Consider the following 17,583-nt stretch of genomic DNA (forward strand, 5'->3'; position numbering starts at 1 on the left):
TGAAAGTGTGACAGATGCATAGATTGTAAGCTGTATTCTGTCAAAAGTACCATATATATATATATATATATATATATATATATATATACATAGAGTGTAAGCTGTAGTGTTCCTAAAAGCGTATCAGATACATATATTTGAAGGGGTGGTGCTCCAAAAGCTGCATTAAAACGTATCAGATACATATATTGTAAGTTGAAGTGTTATTTAAAAGTGTATCAACTACATAGTTTAATCTGCAGTGTGATAATTATTGACTTATTTTCACTAATATCATTTAAAGAAAGAAAACAAAAAGCGGTCAATACGTCTCCTTACGCAATCAGGTCAAGGACTTGCTAGGTGGAAGAAGTATATGATATACCAAAACCATGCTCATAAACTTCTAAACATTATTTTGCATCAATATCGGCAGCAAAAAGAACAAAAAGAAAGAAAACTCTGAAATCGTTGGAAATATTGCGAGGCCATCGAACAAGGTTAATGACTACTCAAGGATTGCATACATTCTTACTAGTGTTGGATTACGTAAAGGTCGTTTTGAACTATTCGTATGTACGCCTTCGAGACAAAATAAGTAAGGCGTGAAAATAAATATCCAGCAAACTGGGATTGGGCAGCCTTGGGTACCGTACCCAGATATAAATCTTATAGATATTTATCATGTAAGTCCCATCTCCTAGAGTGCCACGGTAAAGTATTTACAATTGTCTATGGATTGTAGGCTAATTAGTGGAAACGCTGTATGTTAAATCACATGACCGCTCCTTTGTTTGGAAGATGCAAAGGGTCCCGTGTGTATATTGGGTATATAAGGGCATGCCTTGGCTCAGAGTACATAGTACAACAGTCTGAAGCTGTTACCACGAAATCTATTTCATGATGAAGGTCCTTCTCTTGCTTGGTCTTTTAGCTCTAGCTGAAACTAGATGGGTCCGTAATGATAGTCCACTCCAAAGTGTCAACGAACGAGAACTGGAAGAGGAAGGCAGCCAACTTCAAGCACTTGTCATTCGTAAGGTAAGTAAAATATATCAATCTCTAGGATTGGCAAGGTTTACAGAGAGAGAGAGAGAGAGAGAGAGAGAGAGAGAAAGACAGAGACAGAGAGAGAGAAAATTGAAACAAAACTAAACAAGGCAAAACATTTGATGTAGGATTGTCGTTATGGACACCTCCCAAGTTTCGATGATCTGATTTTTCATGCTAAACATGTAACCACACAATTTATGTATTCAATTATATCACTGAGCAAGTAAACAGACAATGTATTCAGTTATAGAATTGAACATGTAAACACACAAATTATGTATTCGTTATAGCATTGAACATGTAAACACACAATTTATGCATTTTGCTAGATCATTGAACATGTAAACACACAATATATGTGTTCATTTATATAATTAAACAAATAAACACAAAACTTACGTAGTTATATCTTTAAACAGACAAACATAATTTATGTATTCATTTATATCTTTGAACAAGTACACACACAGTTTACGTATTCAGTTATATCAGTGAACAGGTAATTACACAATTTATGTATGCAGTTATATCGTTTAACAAGAAAACACGATTTATAGATTTAGCTATACCATGGAACAAATAAACACATAATGTATGTACTCATTGATATAACTGAACAGATAAGCACACCATTTATGTATTCAGTTATCACATTGAATAGGTAAACACACAATTTATGTATTGAGTTATATCACTGAACATGTAAACACACAAGTTATGTATTTAGCTATCTCACTGAACAGGTAAACGCACAAACACTTATTTCTTAAAAAGATATATATTTCAGTAAACAACTTTAAAAGTTATGCAGGTGGATTTACGATATTCACGATGTATTCCAATTACATAGTGACTAAAGCGAATTGAAATGAACAATGCTAACTACTGGTATACATATATATATATTCACTCCATTATTATATAAATGCCCGTCAAAGCAAAATAACAGAGCAAAGGCCAACATGAAAACTTGCTTGGAAAATCTGTACTAAATACAAAGCCAGAACGATTTGTGTCAGATGTCACTCTCGACTGGGAAATAGCTCGTTCAGAACAGAGATCTAGAATCTAAAAATGAGACTATTTGCTGTGAAAGCATCATCCAAAGTGCATAGACTACAAAAACTGTACAACAACATTAATTAGCCTAATTATCGTAACCTTTTTTGTGCTCGGAATAAACACTGTCGAGAAACACGCGAGTTCTCACAATGATAAGACAAATACCTTTGAGTTCATCTGTATGGATAGGCCAAATTAGTTTTGACCTGTTTATAAAGATCTTATTGCTTGACACACATGCTATATTGTAACATTACTTTTTTATTAAGTCACGACTTTGACTATATGACCAAACGTTGACTGCTGCTATACATGGCGACCAATATAACTTAGTGGAGAAAGATCACAGAAAACCTCGGCAGGAACCACACACTCACGGTTAATCGACTGGCAGTTTTCTCACATACCTACATTAGCCGAACCCGAGACTCGAACACATGCGGACATGGGGTAGATGGCAATGATCAATATAAGCGAGCGCTTAAAACCACTCTCACAGGTGGAGTCGCCTGAATTACATAATGTTACTTGATAGTCGATACAGTTATTTAATGGACTGTTTCTAAGAAAGCAATTTAGTCCTAGTTAGGTTTTATGACTTCATCTTTATTAAATAATTTTTACTAAGTCCGAAACAACAAAGACATTGAAACAACCTGCATGAAATATAAAGGAAAGAAGCAGCAGTAGTTTATGTTACGGTTTAATAACCTTCAATTTATATATGCTTAAGAGGTGTATTCAAATGTTCCTGAAAACAAAAGATAATGAACTGCTTGTTATGTTGTAGTTTATTTAGTATATTCGTCTATGGTCAACATCCACATAGTTATCCAAGTTGAATCAGATGTGAAATGATATGGCCCATCTAAAGGATGAAATGACCTGCGCATAATTTACTCCTGAACATAAATATGGCACAGGAAGTGCATAAAATCCCCTAAGCCACTCTCCGTCCGTCCCCCATTTAAAAAGGTGTCCCCGTGCTAGACATCACAATATACTGTCTCACTGCAGACATCGTAGCGATATGAGTGAAAAAGTATTCAAGCTAACTCAAAATTCCAAATCACACACACACACACTATGAGCATGTGCCTCCTGCCTAGTGGTACAGCACCTATGATGTGACGTCAGTGGTTGGAAATCAAGATTATTCCTGTTTCCGGCAGTTTTGCTAGTTAGGGAGGTGATATAAAGTCTGCTGGCATCTATCGCAGAAGTAGGTAACATACCATGATTTTTCGAACTCATGTATGATAAATAAGAGCAATTATAATCAAGTACCAATTTAAATTTATAGATATATACAGGTCCTATGTTATAGATATAAAAATTGGGTATAATAATGTTAGAGTTTCTAAAACTGAAAATAAATTAGCTAAATATGAATTACAATAATGCAGGTTTTTAATTACCTCTTTTTACACAATGTTGTAAATATATATTACGACAATATTAATCCCAGCAAATTTGTTCATCTTGTACTTTAACCCCACCCCTCCCACCCCAAGACGTAGCCCTTGCTTTTAAGACATCCAAACTCTACATAACGTTAAATTCCATCTAATGATATATGTTAAGGTTAGATTTGTTCTTTTGTACAATTCATACGTTCGTTGTACCTCAACGACACACCCACCCTCATCCTCAACAACACACCCACCCTCATCCCGACCATGGATAATAAAACAAGCAGGTATGACAAAAATGCCTAGTTTAATTTCCCGACATGACTCAAACACACCGGGTGATATATGTGCCTGTGTTGTTTTTCCGTCATGACTCAAACACACAAGGTGATATATGTGCCAGTGTTGTTTTAGCCACATGACTCAAACACACAAGGTTATATATATATATATATATATATATATATATATATATATATATATATATATATATATACCTGCGTTGGTTTTCCGACATGACTCAAACATGTCTAGAAATGGAATTACCTATCTGACGATAGCATTGATGAGATAAGGGTAAGCATTCCTGTTGGTCGTTTCACACCAAACAGAATGATCCAAAGTGTAAACGGAAGTTAAATAACGAAACAATAACATTCCAGAATAAGGATTATACACTTCTATTTAATATTCCAGTGTTATGATTATATATTGTATTGCATATTATTGATATTCCAGTGTTAGGATTGTACATTTTTATTATAAGTTATTAATATTCTAGAGTTATTATCATACATTTTATTTGAATAATATCACTATTCAAGAAGTATGATCATACATTTTTGTTACAATTTATTAATATGCCAAAATTAGGATTATACATTTTTGCTACATTTGGAGTGCCATTGTCCGAAATTTCGGAACACAAGATGAATGTTCCCAACAACCATATATTTATTCTAACTGACACAAGAGATATGTTCAGATTCATTTTGCTATTCAACACGGTTTCACATAAGACAAGTGATATGAGTTTGCTTCTATATGCTCAGCTCAATACACCACGGTTTCACATAAGACAACTTGTATGAGTTTGCGTCTATACTCTCAGCTCAATACGCTACGGTTTTATATTAGACAACTCTTACGAGTTTGCATCTATCTTGTCAATTCAATACAGCACGGTTTCACATAATATATAGACTACAAGATTTGCTTCTAACCTGGCAGTTCAATATACCACGGTTGCATATAAAATAACTAGTAGGAGTTTGCATTTATCATCTTTATTCTATGTACCCTGTTTCATACAAGGCAAATGCTTTAAGTCTGCATCTATCCTGTCATTTCAATATACCACGGTTTCATATAAGCAACTGCTACAGGTCTGCATCTATCCTGTGAGTTCAAAATGCCACGGTTTTACATAAGAAAACTGAAACGGGTCTGCATCTATCCTGTCAAATTCAAATATTTATGTGAATCATTTTCATAGGTATCTGTTACCACATATTGCATTTACAAAATACCTTCGTGTTCTTTATACATCATTAAATCAATATTTTAATTTTGAACGATTTCAAGCTAGTTTGTCACACATTACTTATTTATGAGACTATAGTTACCTATCGGAAAAACTATTATACATCATTACACGTATGAAATATGTATCAGGTATTTTCATTTTAGCTCCTGCGTAATCTTCAAAAAATTGATGACAAAAAAGAACTTGGTGCAGAAAATAACGAAGCTGAGGACTTGGAAGGCCAGAGCTCGGACGACTACGCAAGAGGTACTAATTTTTCTATCTATACATGTTAACCTATTAATGCACGACAAACGTGAATGGTTATAAACATACCTAAATACGAGAGTATATTTATCAGGAAGTAACTCTCTGAGCAGGTATGAAGATATTGTATTATATATGTAGGTCGATGGATTGGCAGGAATCTAGGTTCATGGGTTGGATAGCTTGAACGGTCGATGGATAGAAGAATTAGGGATGATTAGAAACATTAAATCCTTTCCTGAGTCTATAACAAAATACTTGGAATCTGAGGACATTCAAGCCAAAGTAATAATTATACATGTAATTCACACTAATATTATTATTGCAAAATGTCGCCTCTAGCATAAATTATATCTCGTGATGAAAGAAAGTCGATCTTCTTCCTGGTCTTTTAGCTCTAGGAGAAACTAAATGGGTCCGTAATGATAATCCACTCCAAAGTGACAGCGGTGAAGAATCTGGAGAAAATGACAGCCAAAACCAGAAACTTGTTATTAGTAAGGTAAGTAAAATGTATCAAACGTTAGAATTGACAACAGTTAAAAAGAGAGAGAGAGAGAGAGAGAGAGAGAGAGATAGAGCAACAGAATAAGATACTAGTATAACAGTTTATTTTACATTTATTAGAATGCATGCCCGTCAAAACACAATAACAGAAAATGCCAATGGTAAACATTGTTTTGGAAAGTTGTGCTGGACATAATGTCAGTGCCCTCTAATGTGGAGTATAAGATATCGTTCCCGACGGGGAAATTGTAATTTTAAAATTAGGCTTTCCGCTGTGATATCAATAAAAATGCCAAAACAAAAGGTGCACAACGATGTTACGAAGTCTACATATTCTAGTATGTACCTATGCACACACGAAACACTTCCCACTGCTAAGAGAAACGTTAGCTCTTAGAATGACAAGATCTGTTTGCATATCTACATTGAACGAATATATGTTGGCATATCTACATTGAACGAAGATATGTTGGAATATATACATTGAACGAAGATCTGTTGGCATATCTACATTGAACGATGATTCGTTGGCATATCTACATTGAGCGAAGATCTGTTGGCATATCTACATTGAACGAAGATCCGTTGGCATATCTACATTGAACGAAGATCCGTTGGCATATCTACATTGAGCGAAGATCCGTTGAAATATCTATATTGGACGAAGATCTGTTGGCATATCTACATTGAACGAATATATGTTGACATATCTGCATCGAATGAAGATCTGTTGGAATATCTACATTGGACGAAGATCTGTTGGCATATCTACAGTGAACGAAGATCTGTTGGTATATCTATATTGAACGAAGATGCGTTGGCATATCTACATTGAACGAAGACGTGTTCGCATATCTACATTGAACGAAGATCTGTTGGCATATCTACATTGAATGATCGAATTTGGTTTGAGGTGTTTATCTGATTTTATTGCTTGGCACACATGCCATGTTGTGGGCGTTCATTTCAGGTCCGTTAAACTACTTTTTATTTAAGACATGAAATTCTGACCGTATGACCAAATGTGGACTACAGAAACTACATAGTAATGAATTAAGTCGCTCCGGTGGCCTAAGTGGTTATAGCGCCCGGCTCGGATGTGGGAAGTTCGGGTTAGAATGCCAGCCGAGTCATAACAAAGGCTTATACATATGGTACCAGCAGCTATCTCGCTTGGCGTGTAGCATTAATAGGTTAGTGTTATGACTGGTCGGCCTGGTGTCAAGAAAGCGGGACTGGGTGGGACATGATGCCACATGTCAGCGTCATGTTGTCCCATTGCAAAACATCACAATAAACTGCGGACTGCAGACATTGTAGTGATATGACTAAAATTATTAAAGGTAATTTAAAAATCCAAACGCACAACACAGTAATGCATTCTTATATCTAGAAGTATCTCTATTATATGGTCTTAATCGCTAATATATATATAATATGGTGTTAAACTCTTTCTAAGAAAGTAATTTATTTCTTCTCCATTCCAAAATTATAATTTACAAAATCTAATAAAGTGGCGGATGCGCTAAAACAGATATGTTAATGAACTGGGGCGCACATCATAAATATCGTCATATATATATATATATATATATATATATATATATATATATATATATATATATATATATATATATATATATATATGTGGTTCTATATTGCGACAACAGCGGCAATGTATGTCACAATTTAGTAACCACATCTATATATGTAAGGGGTCAATTCACATGTGTATGCGAATGTTTTAGAAACTGATAAAAATATACTGATTGTTTATGTTGCAGTTTATTTTTTTATAACGGACTATTACCAATTTGAATAAAGTAACCTAACTGAATCAAAATGTGAAGTGACATAGCCAAAAAAACGGTGTAATGACCTTTACATGGTATCCTCCTAAATTTAAATTTGATGGGGGAATGTATAGCCTCTCCTACTCCCGACACCATTTGGAAAAGAGAACATTATGCCACTGTCCTGTTCGATAACTTTGTTTCCGCCCATTTTGTTGCCGCCCATTTTGTTACCACCCATGTTGTTACCGATCATTTTGTTACCGCCCAATTTGTTACCGCCCATTTTTTTACCGCCCATTTTGTTACTGCCCATTTTGTTACCACCCATGTTTTTACTATCCATGTTGTTACCGCTCATATTGTTATCGCGAATTAATCAAGATATTAAGGTACAGTTTCAAAAAGAATACATTCAGTTGATTTTCACCGCATGTTTAAAATAGTGAATCTAACTCGCACACCCCTAATAACAGGCACTGGACAAAGATGCATTACGTACCCGACACAGGATAAATATGCATTACGTACCCGACACTGGACAGAGATGCATTACGTTGCTGACACTGGACAAAGATAATATTACGTATCCGACTCTTGACAAAAAATGCATTACGTAACCGACACTGGACAAAGATACATTACGTACCCGACTCTTGACAAAAATGCATTACGTATCCTACACTGGACAAAGATGCATTACGTACCCGAATATAAAGCGCGGTTTATTAGATTGACACTTACGAGAATAGAAGATTCTGCGAGAAAAGCGCACACAGACAATTTTAATCAAAACTGAATTTATTGACATATTTGTTGTATGTCGTTATCCCCACCCCCTCTCTCTCTCTCTCTCTGTATAACGTTATTATTAATAAACGTAATAACCTGCAAAATAGACTGGTTATTTTTATTAAGTGTAACAAGTTCTCGTCATGCTTTCTAATTGCGGTAACATACTTGCCTATGTACCTACGTACCTCATACGGAATGATTGTTGTGATGTCTTTTGTTTCAATCAAAATATAGCCCTATTTTCCGTCCGTTTTATGATCTTGGATCCTGATGTAAACATCTACTGACATCTTGTCGCAGAAGTACGTAACTCAACAGGAATGCGCAAACCGATGTGTGATAAACAAGACAGGTTATAATTATGTAACATGTTTATTATAAACACAAATACAGGGTTATTAATTGTGTAACCTGTTTATTCTAAACACAAAAACAATTTATTAATTGTGTAATATGTTTAATATTAAAACAAATACAGTTTATTAATTTCAAACATGTTTATTAAAACACAAATACGGTTTGTTAATCGTGGGAGTAATAGGCTTAGAATTTCTAAAATTGAAAATTAATACTAGTTTTTATTCTTATAATCTTAAAGTCCTTGATTCAGCTCATAAAAGGATAGATAACAAAATTTAAATGATAATATCAAGAAAGTTAGCAATTAAAATGTACTTACACAAAGTTAATTTGATGAGCAGTATAGGTACTCTTTGAATATTTATATGGAATCCACTCCATTGAGATATATCTATAAATATACCTTTCGAAGGGAATTTTTTAAATATTGTTTCTTTCAGTTACTGGACTCATGTTCTATAAGATCAATAATTGCAATTAACTAATAAGCTAAATAGGAATTATTGTCATGTGGTCTGTTACATTTTCACACATTCTTGCATGTATGGGCTGCGAGAATTTCAATCTTATAAATATATTTCGACCTGTATAGTTAAGTTAGCCCTACACCAAAAGTTTCAACCGCTTACGAAGTAGTCCTTGATTTGCCATCGTTTTTAACTATAGATCAAGTTAAATTATGTCTAATGATACGTGGCTATGTTAGATTTGTTCATTTGTAAAGTTGATATATTCGTCGATCCCGCAACTACAACCCCACCCAGATCCACACCGTAGAGAAAAATCAATAGCATTTTTGTTCCGACATGAGTCAAACACGATAAGAAATCAAAGTACTTTATAACCATCGATCAAACACTACAGAAACCAAATTACTCTATGTTCATAATTCAGTCACGCCAATAAACAAAATTTCTCTGTACTGGGTATGATTCAGACACGCCCAAAAACAAAATTACTCTGTGCTGGATTTTATTCAAACGCTCCCAGAAACCAAATTACTCTGTGTTGGATATGATTCATACACGCCCAGAAAACAAATTACTCTGTGTTGGATATGATTCAAACACGCCCAGAAACCAAATTATTCTCGTAACTCAAACACGCCCAGAAACCAAATCAGCATATGTCTACAGTTTAAACAAGATTATAAACCAAATTAATATAATTTGTACATGTTCCAAACACTCACAGAAAGTAAATTATTATATGTCCATGATTCAAAAAACGCCAAGAAACCAAATCAATCGATGTCCATGATTTAGACAAGAACATAAAATGTATCAGTATATGCCCATGATTTAAACACGACCAGAAACCTCATTAATTAACGTCCATGCCTGTGGTTAAAAATTGTACGCAGTTGTTTGCACTTTTGCATTGGATGTTGCAAACACACCATAATGATCTAAATATTAGACTGACTTTCCTAAGCGCAAAATTTATATTCCAGAATTAGTATTTACATTTATTAATTTTTGAGAATTAGAAGTATATATTTTTATTATATTTTTATTGCAATTTATCACTTTTCCAGAAGAAGAAGTCTATCTTTATTGAATTTGTATTGTAATTTATTAATATTCCTGAATTAGAATCATATAGTTTTATTATAGTTTTAGTGCAAGTGTCCGAAATTTAAAACATAATATGAATGGTCTCAAACGCACATACTTTTCTCTTTTGTCGCAAGTGCTGATGTCAGATTAATTTGCAATGCACCACTGTTTCATAAACGACAATTACTACTAGTCTGCATGTATCCTACCAATTCAATACACCACGATTTCATTTAAAATAGCTGCTACGAGCCTGCATCTATACTGTCAATTCAATACACCACGATTTCTTTTCAAATAGCTGCTACGATCCTGTGTCTATCCTACGAAGACAAGACATCACGATTTAAAATAGCTGTTACTAGTCTGCATGTATCCTACCAACTCAATACACCACGATTTCATTTAAAGTAGCTGCTACGAGCCTATGTCTATCCTGTCAATTCAATATACCACGATTTCATTTAAAAATCTAATACAGCACGGTTTCATTTAAAACAGCTTCTAGTTATTTGACTCGTTGTCGTAGGAATATATTGCCACCTGCTGCATTCATAATATGCTTTATGTTTTCAATACACATCATGAAATTTATATTTTTAATCTTTAACGAGTTGAAGCTTGCTGGTCACCTTTTACATACTTATGAGACTAGTGTTACCTGTATGAATTATTATTATTATTATTATTATTATTATTATTATTATTACATGTATTGAATAGGAATTATGTATTTTCATTTTAGCTCCTGCATAGTCTTGAAGAACAACTTAGAAATAAAAAAAATAACAGGACTGACAGCTCTGAAGACCACGGATCGAAAAACTGTTCCAAAGGTACTAGTCTCAGTATGTGTACATATCAATGCATGCCAAACACAGATACATGCTTGCATAGAAACAAGCCTAAAATGAAAGCATACTAGTCACAAAGTAACTATCTGATCAGGTAACTTGGTATGTTATTATATATATGGGGAGATGGTCGGGCAGGAATCTAGGTTAATATAGGTGTAATGTTTATAAATGTGTCCTTATATATTTAAATATACATATATTATTCATATGTATTACTGTATATGTGTCCTTATATGAGCCGTTTGATGTGATAAGATTCACCAATATGTGTACAGATGTGCGTGTATATATATATATATATATATATATATATATATATATATATGTATATATATATATATATATATATATATATATATATATATATATATATATATATATATATATATATATATATATATATATATATATATATATATATATATATATATATAAAGACTTTATAAATGTAATACAAGTTAGTTTATCGGCAAGCTAACTGGAGAACTGTATCTAATTTAAGATATATTCAAAATCTAACAACAAAATACCTCAGCATAATATTAGAGCATAAATCATTTATTTTCTAGTTACCTTAGTAATCTTAAAGCCATATGTCGTGCATTAGTCTATCGAAAATGAAAATGAGGAAAAAAGGGTTATAATGCAAGTAAGGTTACGCTGGCAAGGGCACGTATGCACGTATACAAAAATCGGTAGAAACATGGTTAGGTTGATAAGGTTTCTGTAAATGAATAAATGTGAGAGAGAGAGAGAGAGAGAGAGAGAGAGAGAGAGAGAGAGCATGGGGGTACAACGTGTGCAGAAAATCTTGTCATATATTTCATCGTAAGCGCTTTTTTATGGAGATGTGAGCAAGATCCATATCGATAGGACAAAGAGGCGTGGGTTCCATATCGAATGGACAAAAGGCATGGGGTCCATATCGGATGGATACAGATATGTGAGGCCCAGATTATTTTGACACTTAACTATTCAGGGGACAAAGCCTGACTAAGACTCATTACAACATGGAGTCCCTAGGGCTTATTACATCACTGCGTTGCTAGGAATCATTATAGGGTAAGGGAACTAAGGCTCGTGTCATCATGGGGCCACAAGGACTCCTAAAATCATGGGGTCACTACACTCATTACATCATGGGGTCGCTAAGACTCATGACATCATTAGGTCTCTAGGACTCATTTCATCATGGGGTCGCTAGAACCCATTAAATCATGACGTCACTATGACTCATTAAATAATGAGGTCACTAAGACTCATTACATCATAGGGTCGCTAAGACTTATTACAGCATGGGGTCACTAGGACGCATCACATCATTCAGTCACTAAGACTCATTAAATCATGAGCTCGCGAGGGCTCATTACATCATTGGGTCACTTGGACTCATTAAATCATTGGGTCACTAAGACTCATTAAATCATGATGTCACTAAGACTCATTACGTCATAGGGTCGCTAAGACTTATTACAGCATGGGGTCACTAGGACTCATTACGTCATTTGGTCACTAAGACTCATTAAATAATGAGGTCGCTAGGGCTCATTACATCATTGGGTCACTAGGACTCATTAAATCATTGGGTCACAGACTCATTAAATCATGATGTCACTAGGACTCATTAAATAATGATGTCACTAAGACTCATTACGTCATAGGGTCGCTAAGACTTATTACAGCATGGGGTCACTAGGACTCATTACGTCATTTGGTCACTAAGACTCATTAAATAATGAGGTCGCTAGGGCACATTACATCATTGGGTCACTAGGACTCATTAAATCATTGGGTCATTAAGACTCATTAAATCATGAGGTCGCTAGGGCTCATTACATTATGAGATCAATACATTTAGAACTGATATGATCTTGTTGAAATCAGGACGGAGTCAGGATTTAAAGTTTGATAGCCTACTTATAAACATATTTGGTCCTCTAAATCTATCTTGAAATAGTATAGATCTTTGGTGATACTGTTGGCTGCACCAGGCTCGCATTTATCTTATTCTGGGATGTATAACGAAGGCTTTGCTCACACCAACTGTTTTAAAGGTCGGCTACACAGCGTGCTCCGAAAGCTGTTTAGTTAGCAATCCGACGTCAATGTGTCTATTATATTAATACAGTCTTAGCGTTATAAAGTGACATATTAAGATTATGATATTTCCAAGTCCGGATATTCGTGCATTTTGATTGCAACAGTGCATTATTCTTTTTTTAAAAAGAAATAATAATATCCTTCGGAATCCTTGTTTCTTTGCATTGTATACAACACTTAGAATCATAACTGTACCAGCTGTAAATCACATCAAACGTACCGGTCCTGTACATAAAAGGCACTGTTGTATGACGAATATGTTGGCCAGTCCTTTCACTGGTGTTTGTATACAGGATTGTCAGGTGATAGAGAATTTATTTAAGTGTCGTCTCATTATATATGGAGTCTATCTAACAAAGCAGATTTTTTAAAATCTTCTTTAGCACATAATGTTGATAAAAAACCATCAGGAATGCGAAGAGATATGGAGTTACTGTCTTCGCTAGCACAGCAAGCTAATGACGCAGTGTCGGGAAAACAAAGAGAGCTTGAAGAATATATAGATAGACGACTAGCTGATGAATTAGGAAAGCCTGTTTCCAATCCGTCAAAAAGTCCCGGAACTCACGGATTTATGGACATACCAGCTGATAATCAACCTATGGACGAAACCATATACAGATATTGGTAAGGGCACACTTTGAGAATAGAAACTTTTCAAGCAAATCAAACTCTGGCAGGGGAAAAACGAATTTGCTTCCAAAAAATAAATGCTAAATACAAAGGTGAAGAGAATATATGGAATATTAAGTATGTTAACAATAAGGGGGTTGTACTAACAAGAAATAAATAATGGAAAGAAAAAGAAACAAACATAAGACAACATTAACATGAGTGAACTACGTAGTATCTACAATAAGTAAATAGAGAATAGGTATAGCTTGTGGATAATAAACTTATGCTTGACGGGAATGTTAAATTTGCTAGGAACATTAGATGTGTTTAATTTAGCCTAATTCCCCATGTCTTTTAAATTACAGTAGCTTGTTACAGTTGTGAATTTCGAGTTGATTTGTTTCACGAAGGAGGGCAAGTGTTCATTCACCTAAACACACACGTGTGTGTATATTTGTAGCCAAAACACAAGCAACAGTACATCAAGTCTTAGACAATGGTTAAGGATTTAATGCGATCTGATAAACATTTCCATATTTCAAATCAGGTATATCAAATAAACATGACGATAACGGAACTTGCGTTAAACCTGTACGTGTAACCTATTTTATTTACCATGGAAAGGAAACGTAACATCGTATATCAATGATAGCCATACACGACAAACCACAATATGTCCCGGATACATTTAATTTATAATTAGAATCTAAAGAGGAATAAATAACGAATGGGATTACATATATGCAGGACTTATACTTTAGCTGCATCTATACGTAATATAGGATATACGGCGCAACAGGAAAGGAAGAATTATAATCTTGTATAACGCAACATTTGCATCAAAACCGTAGGAAGATAAACCCTTCCTAAAAATGCAGATAAGAGTAGAAATGAGTTTTAATCATGCACCCAACACAACGAACTCTAATTGCTAAGTACAATTTTACATCACCAATAAAAAGTTAAGTTGTGAAAAAAAATAGTCCAAGAACAAAAATACATCAGCACCAAAATAAGCACGAAGCCAATTCAGAATGACACAATATGCACTCTGTGTGTGCAGTATCATCGAACGTTTCGTCTAAATTACATAAGGGATACGTATATCTCGAGAAAACTTGACCAGCTTCTCAGTCTTACTGTAGCAATCTGTGTCATTTTTTTTTGTTTGCTATGCTACATTTCTTTGATTGTTACCCCTCCAAAAACCACAACGAAACAACTAATGCAAAGCAAACATTCATAACATAAATATTCATAAAAATGATCATATATCAGTTGTTTAGAGTATTGATCTTTAAAACAAAATAATGGATTAATTTATATGTGAGGGACCTGCTTTATTAATGTATACGCGACGGGACGTGCTGTATTAATTAATATGTGAAGGAACATGCTAGATCGATTGTATATGTGTAGGTACGTGCTAGATAGATTGTATATGTGAAGTAATGTGCTAAATAGATTTTATATGTGACGTGACGTTCTAGATAGATTTTATATGTGAAGGAACATGATAGATAGATTTTATATGTAAGGAAACGTGCTAAAGATATTTTGTATGTGAAGGACGTTCTACATAGATTTTATATGTGGAGGAACGTGATAGATTTTATATGTAAGGAAACGTGCTAAATATATTTTATATGTGAACGGAGGTGCTAGATAGATTTTATATGTGAATAAACGTATTACAAAGATTTTACATGTGACAGGACGTGCTAGATAGATTTTATATGAGAAGTGACGTGCTAGATATATTTTCCATGTGAAGGGACTTTCTAGATAGATTTTATATGTGAAGGGACTTTCTAGATAGATTTTATATACGAAGGAAAGTGCTAGATAGATTGTGCATGTGAAGGAACGTGCTAGATATATTTTATATGTGAAGTAACGTGCTAGAGATATTTTTCATGTGAAGGGATGTGGTAGATAGATTTTACATGTGAACGATAGTTTATCCACGCATTTTTAGATGTGTAGTATAGGCAGTAAGTTCAAATATAAATATCGAGAGCTAATTATAGTGGAAATGTCAATTGACATCAAACTCGGTTGATTGGAACTATGATACAAGAACATCAAAATGCTAATTAGTATCAAATACGATGCGGATATTTTATAATGAACTATGACAAATTGTATTTTAATATGCATCAGCATTTTATTTGCATATTCCCTGAAGCTTAAACAAGCATGCTTGCTTTGGGGCTCGTTTCGTGGCATCTTTTTACATATAAATTAATGTTTATTTAAAGATTGAATTCCATCTGTAAGCAGAAGGCTGTTCTAAAGAATAGATCACATATATTCATTTTTTCTATTTATATGTTATATGAAATAGATTGATTTTGATATATCAAGTGATCAAAGGTATGTATCATAGCAACTAAATCATGGAAGATGAAAATGCAGATTGTATTTTTTGTTTTCATTGTGTAGTGAGACAAATGTTTCAAACGTTAATTCTTTGAATGGAAAATGTTTTTTTCGCATGTTTTGAATCATAATTATTTCTGTTCTTTAAATTCAGAGAAGCAAAATGGAATAAAAAAAATGTGTAGCAAATTAAGTTTTGGATACTCTCTGGTCTCACACATTATTAATAGGAATTTGTATTATTTATCTGTTTTCAGAAAAATCGAAGAAAACAGGCGTAATACCAAAACTGTAGGGAAACGACGGATCTACGAGAATAGAACGACAGTGCCCATTCGTAAAGAAAACTTTCTTAAATTCTTCAAATAAATGCGGTGCTGTATTTAAATGTACTACATTTATAGTGTAGTTTTTTTTCGCTAGTATATTTGATTTATTTGTCTAGAGAAACGTGCATACAAAATGTTATTTTGCAACACAACGATACTATGCTGGGCCTTCCGATACGAAATCACCTACCTAATTAAAAATGATAATAAAGTATATATTTCTTGCACTGATAGAGTTCTACCGTTTTTTCTAGACCACTGATCAAATTGTCTTCTAATCCAAATAGGTGTCCACTTTTCCACATAAAGTCATTTTGTTCAGAACACGAAACATACGTCAGTCAGGCGTTTAAAAGTAAGATAAAAAAAAGCAAAACCATCATTGCGTGGAGAACAAAATACCCACTTGTAAAAAAAACATACCTTCTTCACACACACACACACAAAGCGCCGAAATGAAAGCCTATGCCACGAGAATCACACACACACACACACACACACACACACACACACACGCGTAGCTAAAGTAATAAGCCTTCTGCAACAAAGACACTTCGCATGTTCATCAATTAGCATTTAAAGAGATTAAAACAACATTTTCATGTCTCTTTTATATTTTTTCCAACATTACCACATTAAGTCTAGTAAAAGCTAACGTTTCCAATTAGAGTTGCCAAATAAATGGTCCATAAGATGGTATCAGTACTTCAAAATGTGACTTGGAGATTGTAGATATTACCAAACTGTAATTGTATACTGTGACGTTGATATTTTAGATATGATCCAAATTGTGACTTTAAAATGTGATCATGATTCTGTAGGCATGGCCCAACCTGTGACTTTAAAATGTTACCATGATTCTGTAGATATGGCCCAAACTGTTAGATGATATACAGCTTATGTTGACAAAACATAGATATGACAAGTGTCAGCTAAGTTAAAAGGCATACAGTGAAAACACTGCACAATGACTTTCATCTTTTGCAAG

The 17,583-nt window shown here is 34.0% G+C and overlaps 1 protein-coding gene across 1 annotated transcript; it reads left to right on the plus strand.

The window, feature by feature from the left end:
- Positions 1-871: 871 nt before the first annotated feature.
- On the plus strand, positions 872-16,656 carry LOC149772912 (uncharacterized). Its single transcript, XM_089947147.1, has 6 exons — positions 872-1,020; positions 5,196-5,298; positions 5,694-5,800; positions 11,058-11,148; positions 13,653-13,896; positions 16,524-16,656. Coding segments are annotated over exons 1-6 (687 nt in total). The 5' UTR covers positions 872-879; the 3' UTR covers positions 16,525-16,656.
- The last annotated feature ends 927 nt before the right edge of the window (positions 16,657-17,583 follow it).

Source organism: Sinohyriopsis cumingii, unplaced genomic scaffold (genome assembly GCF_028554795.1).
Source record: "Sinohyriopsis cumingii isolate HCF-2022 unplaced genomic scaffold, ASM2855479v2 utg000974l, whole genome shotgun sequence".
NCBI lineage: Eukaryota > Metazoa > Mollusca > Bivalvia > Unionida > Unionidae > Sinohyriopsis > Sinohyriopsis cumingii.

Coding starts and splice junctions, on each gene's coding strand:
- LOC149772912 (XM_089947147.1), top strand. CDS start 880: ATGATGAAGGTCCTTCTCTTGCTTGGTCTTTTAGCTCTAGCTGAAACT. Junction 5,299..5,693: donor CTCGGACGACTACGCAAGAG/GTACTAATTTTT, acceptor CTGGTCTTTTAG/CTCTAGGAGAAACTAAATGG. Junction 11,149..13,652: donor ATCGAAAAACTGTTCCAAAG/GTACTAGTCTCA, acceptor AATCTTCTTTAG/CACATAATGTTGATAAAAAA.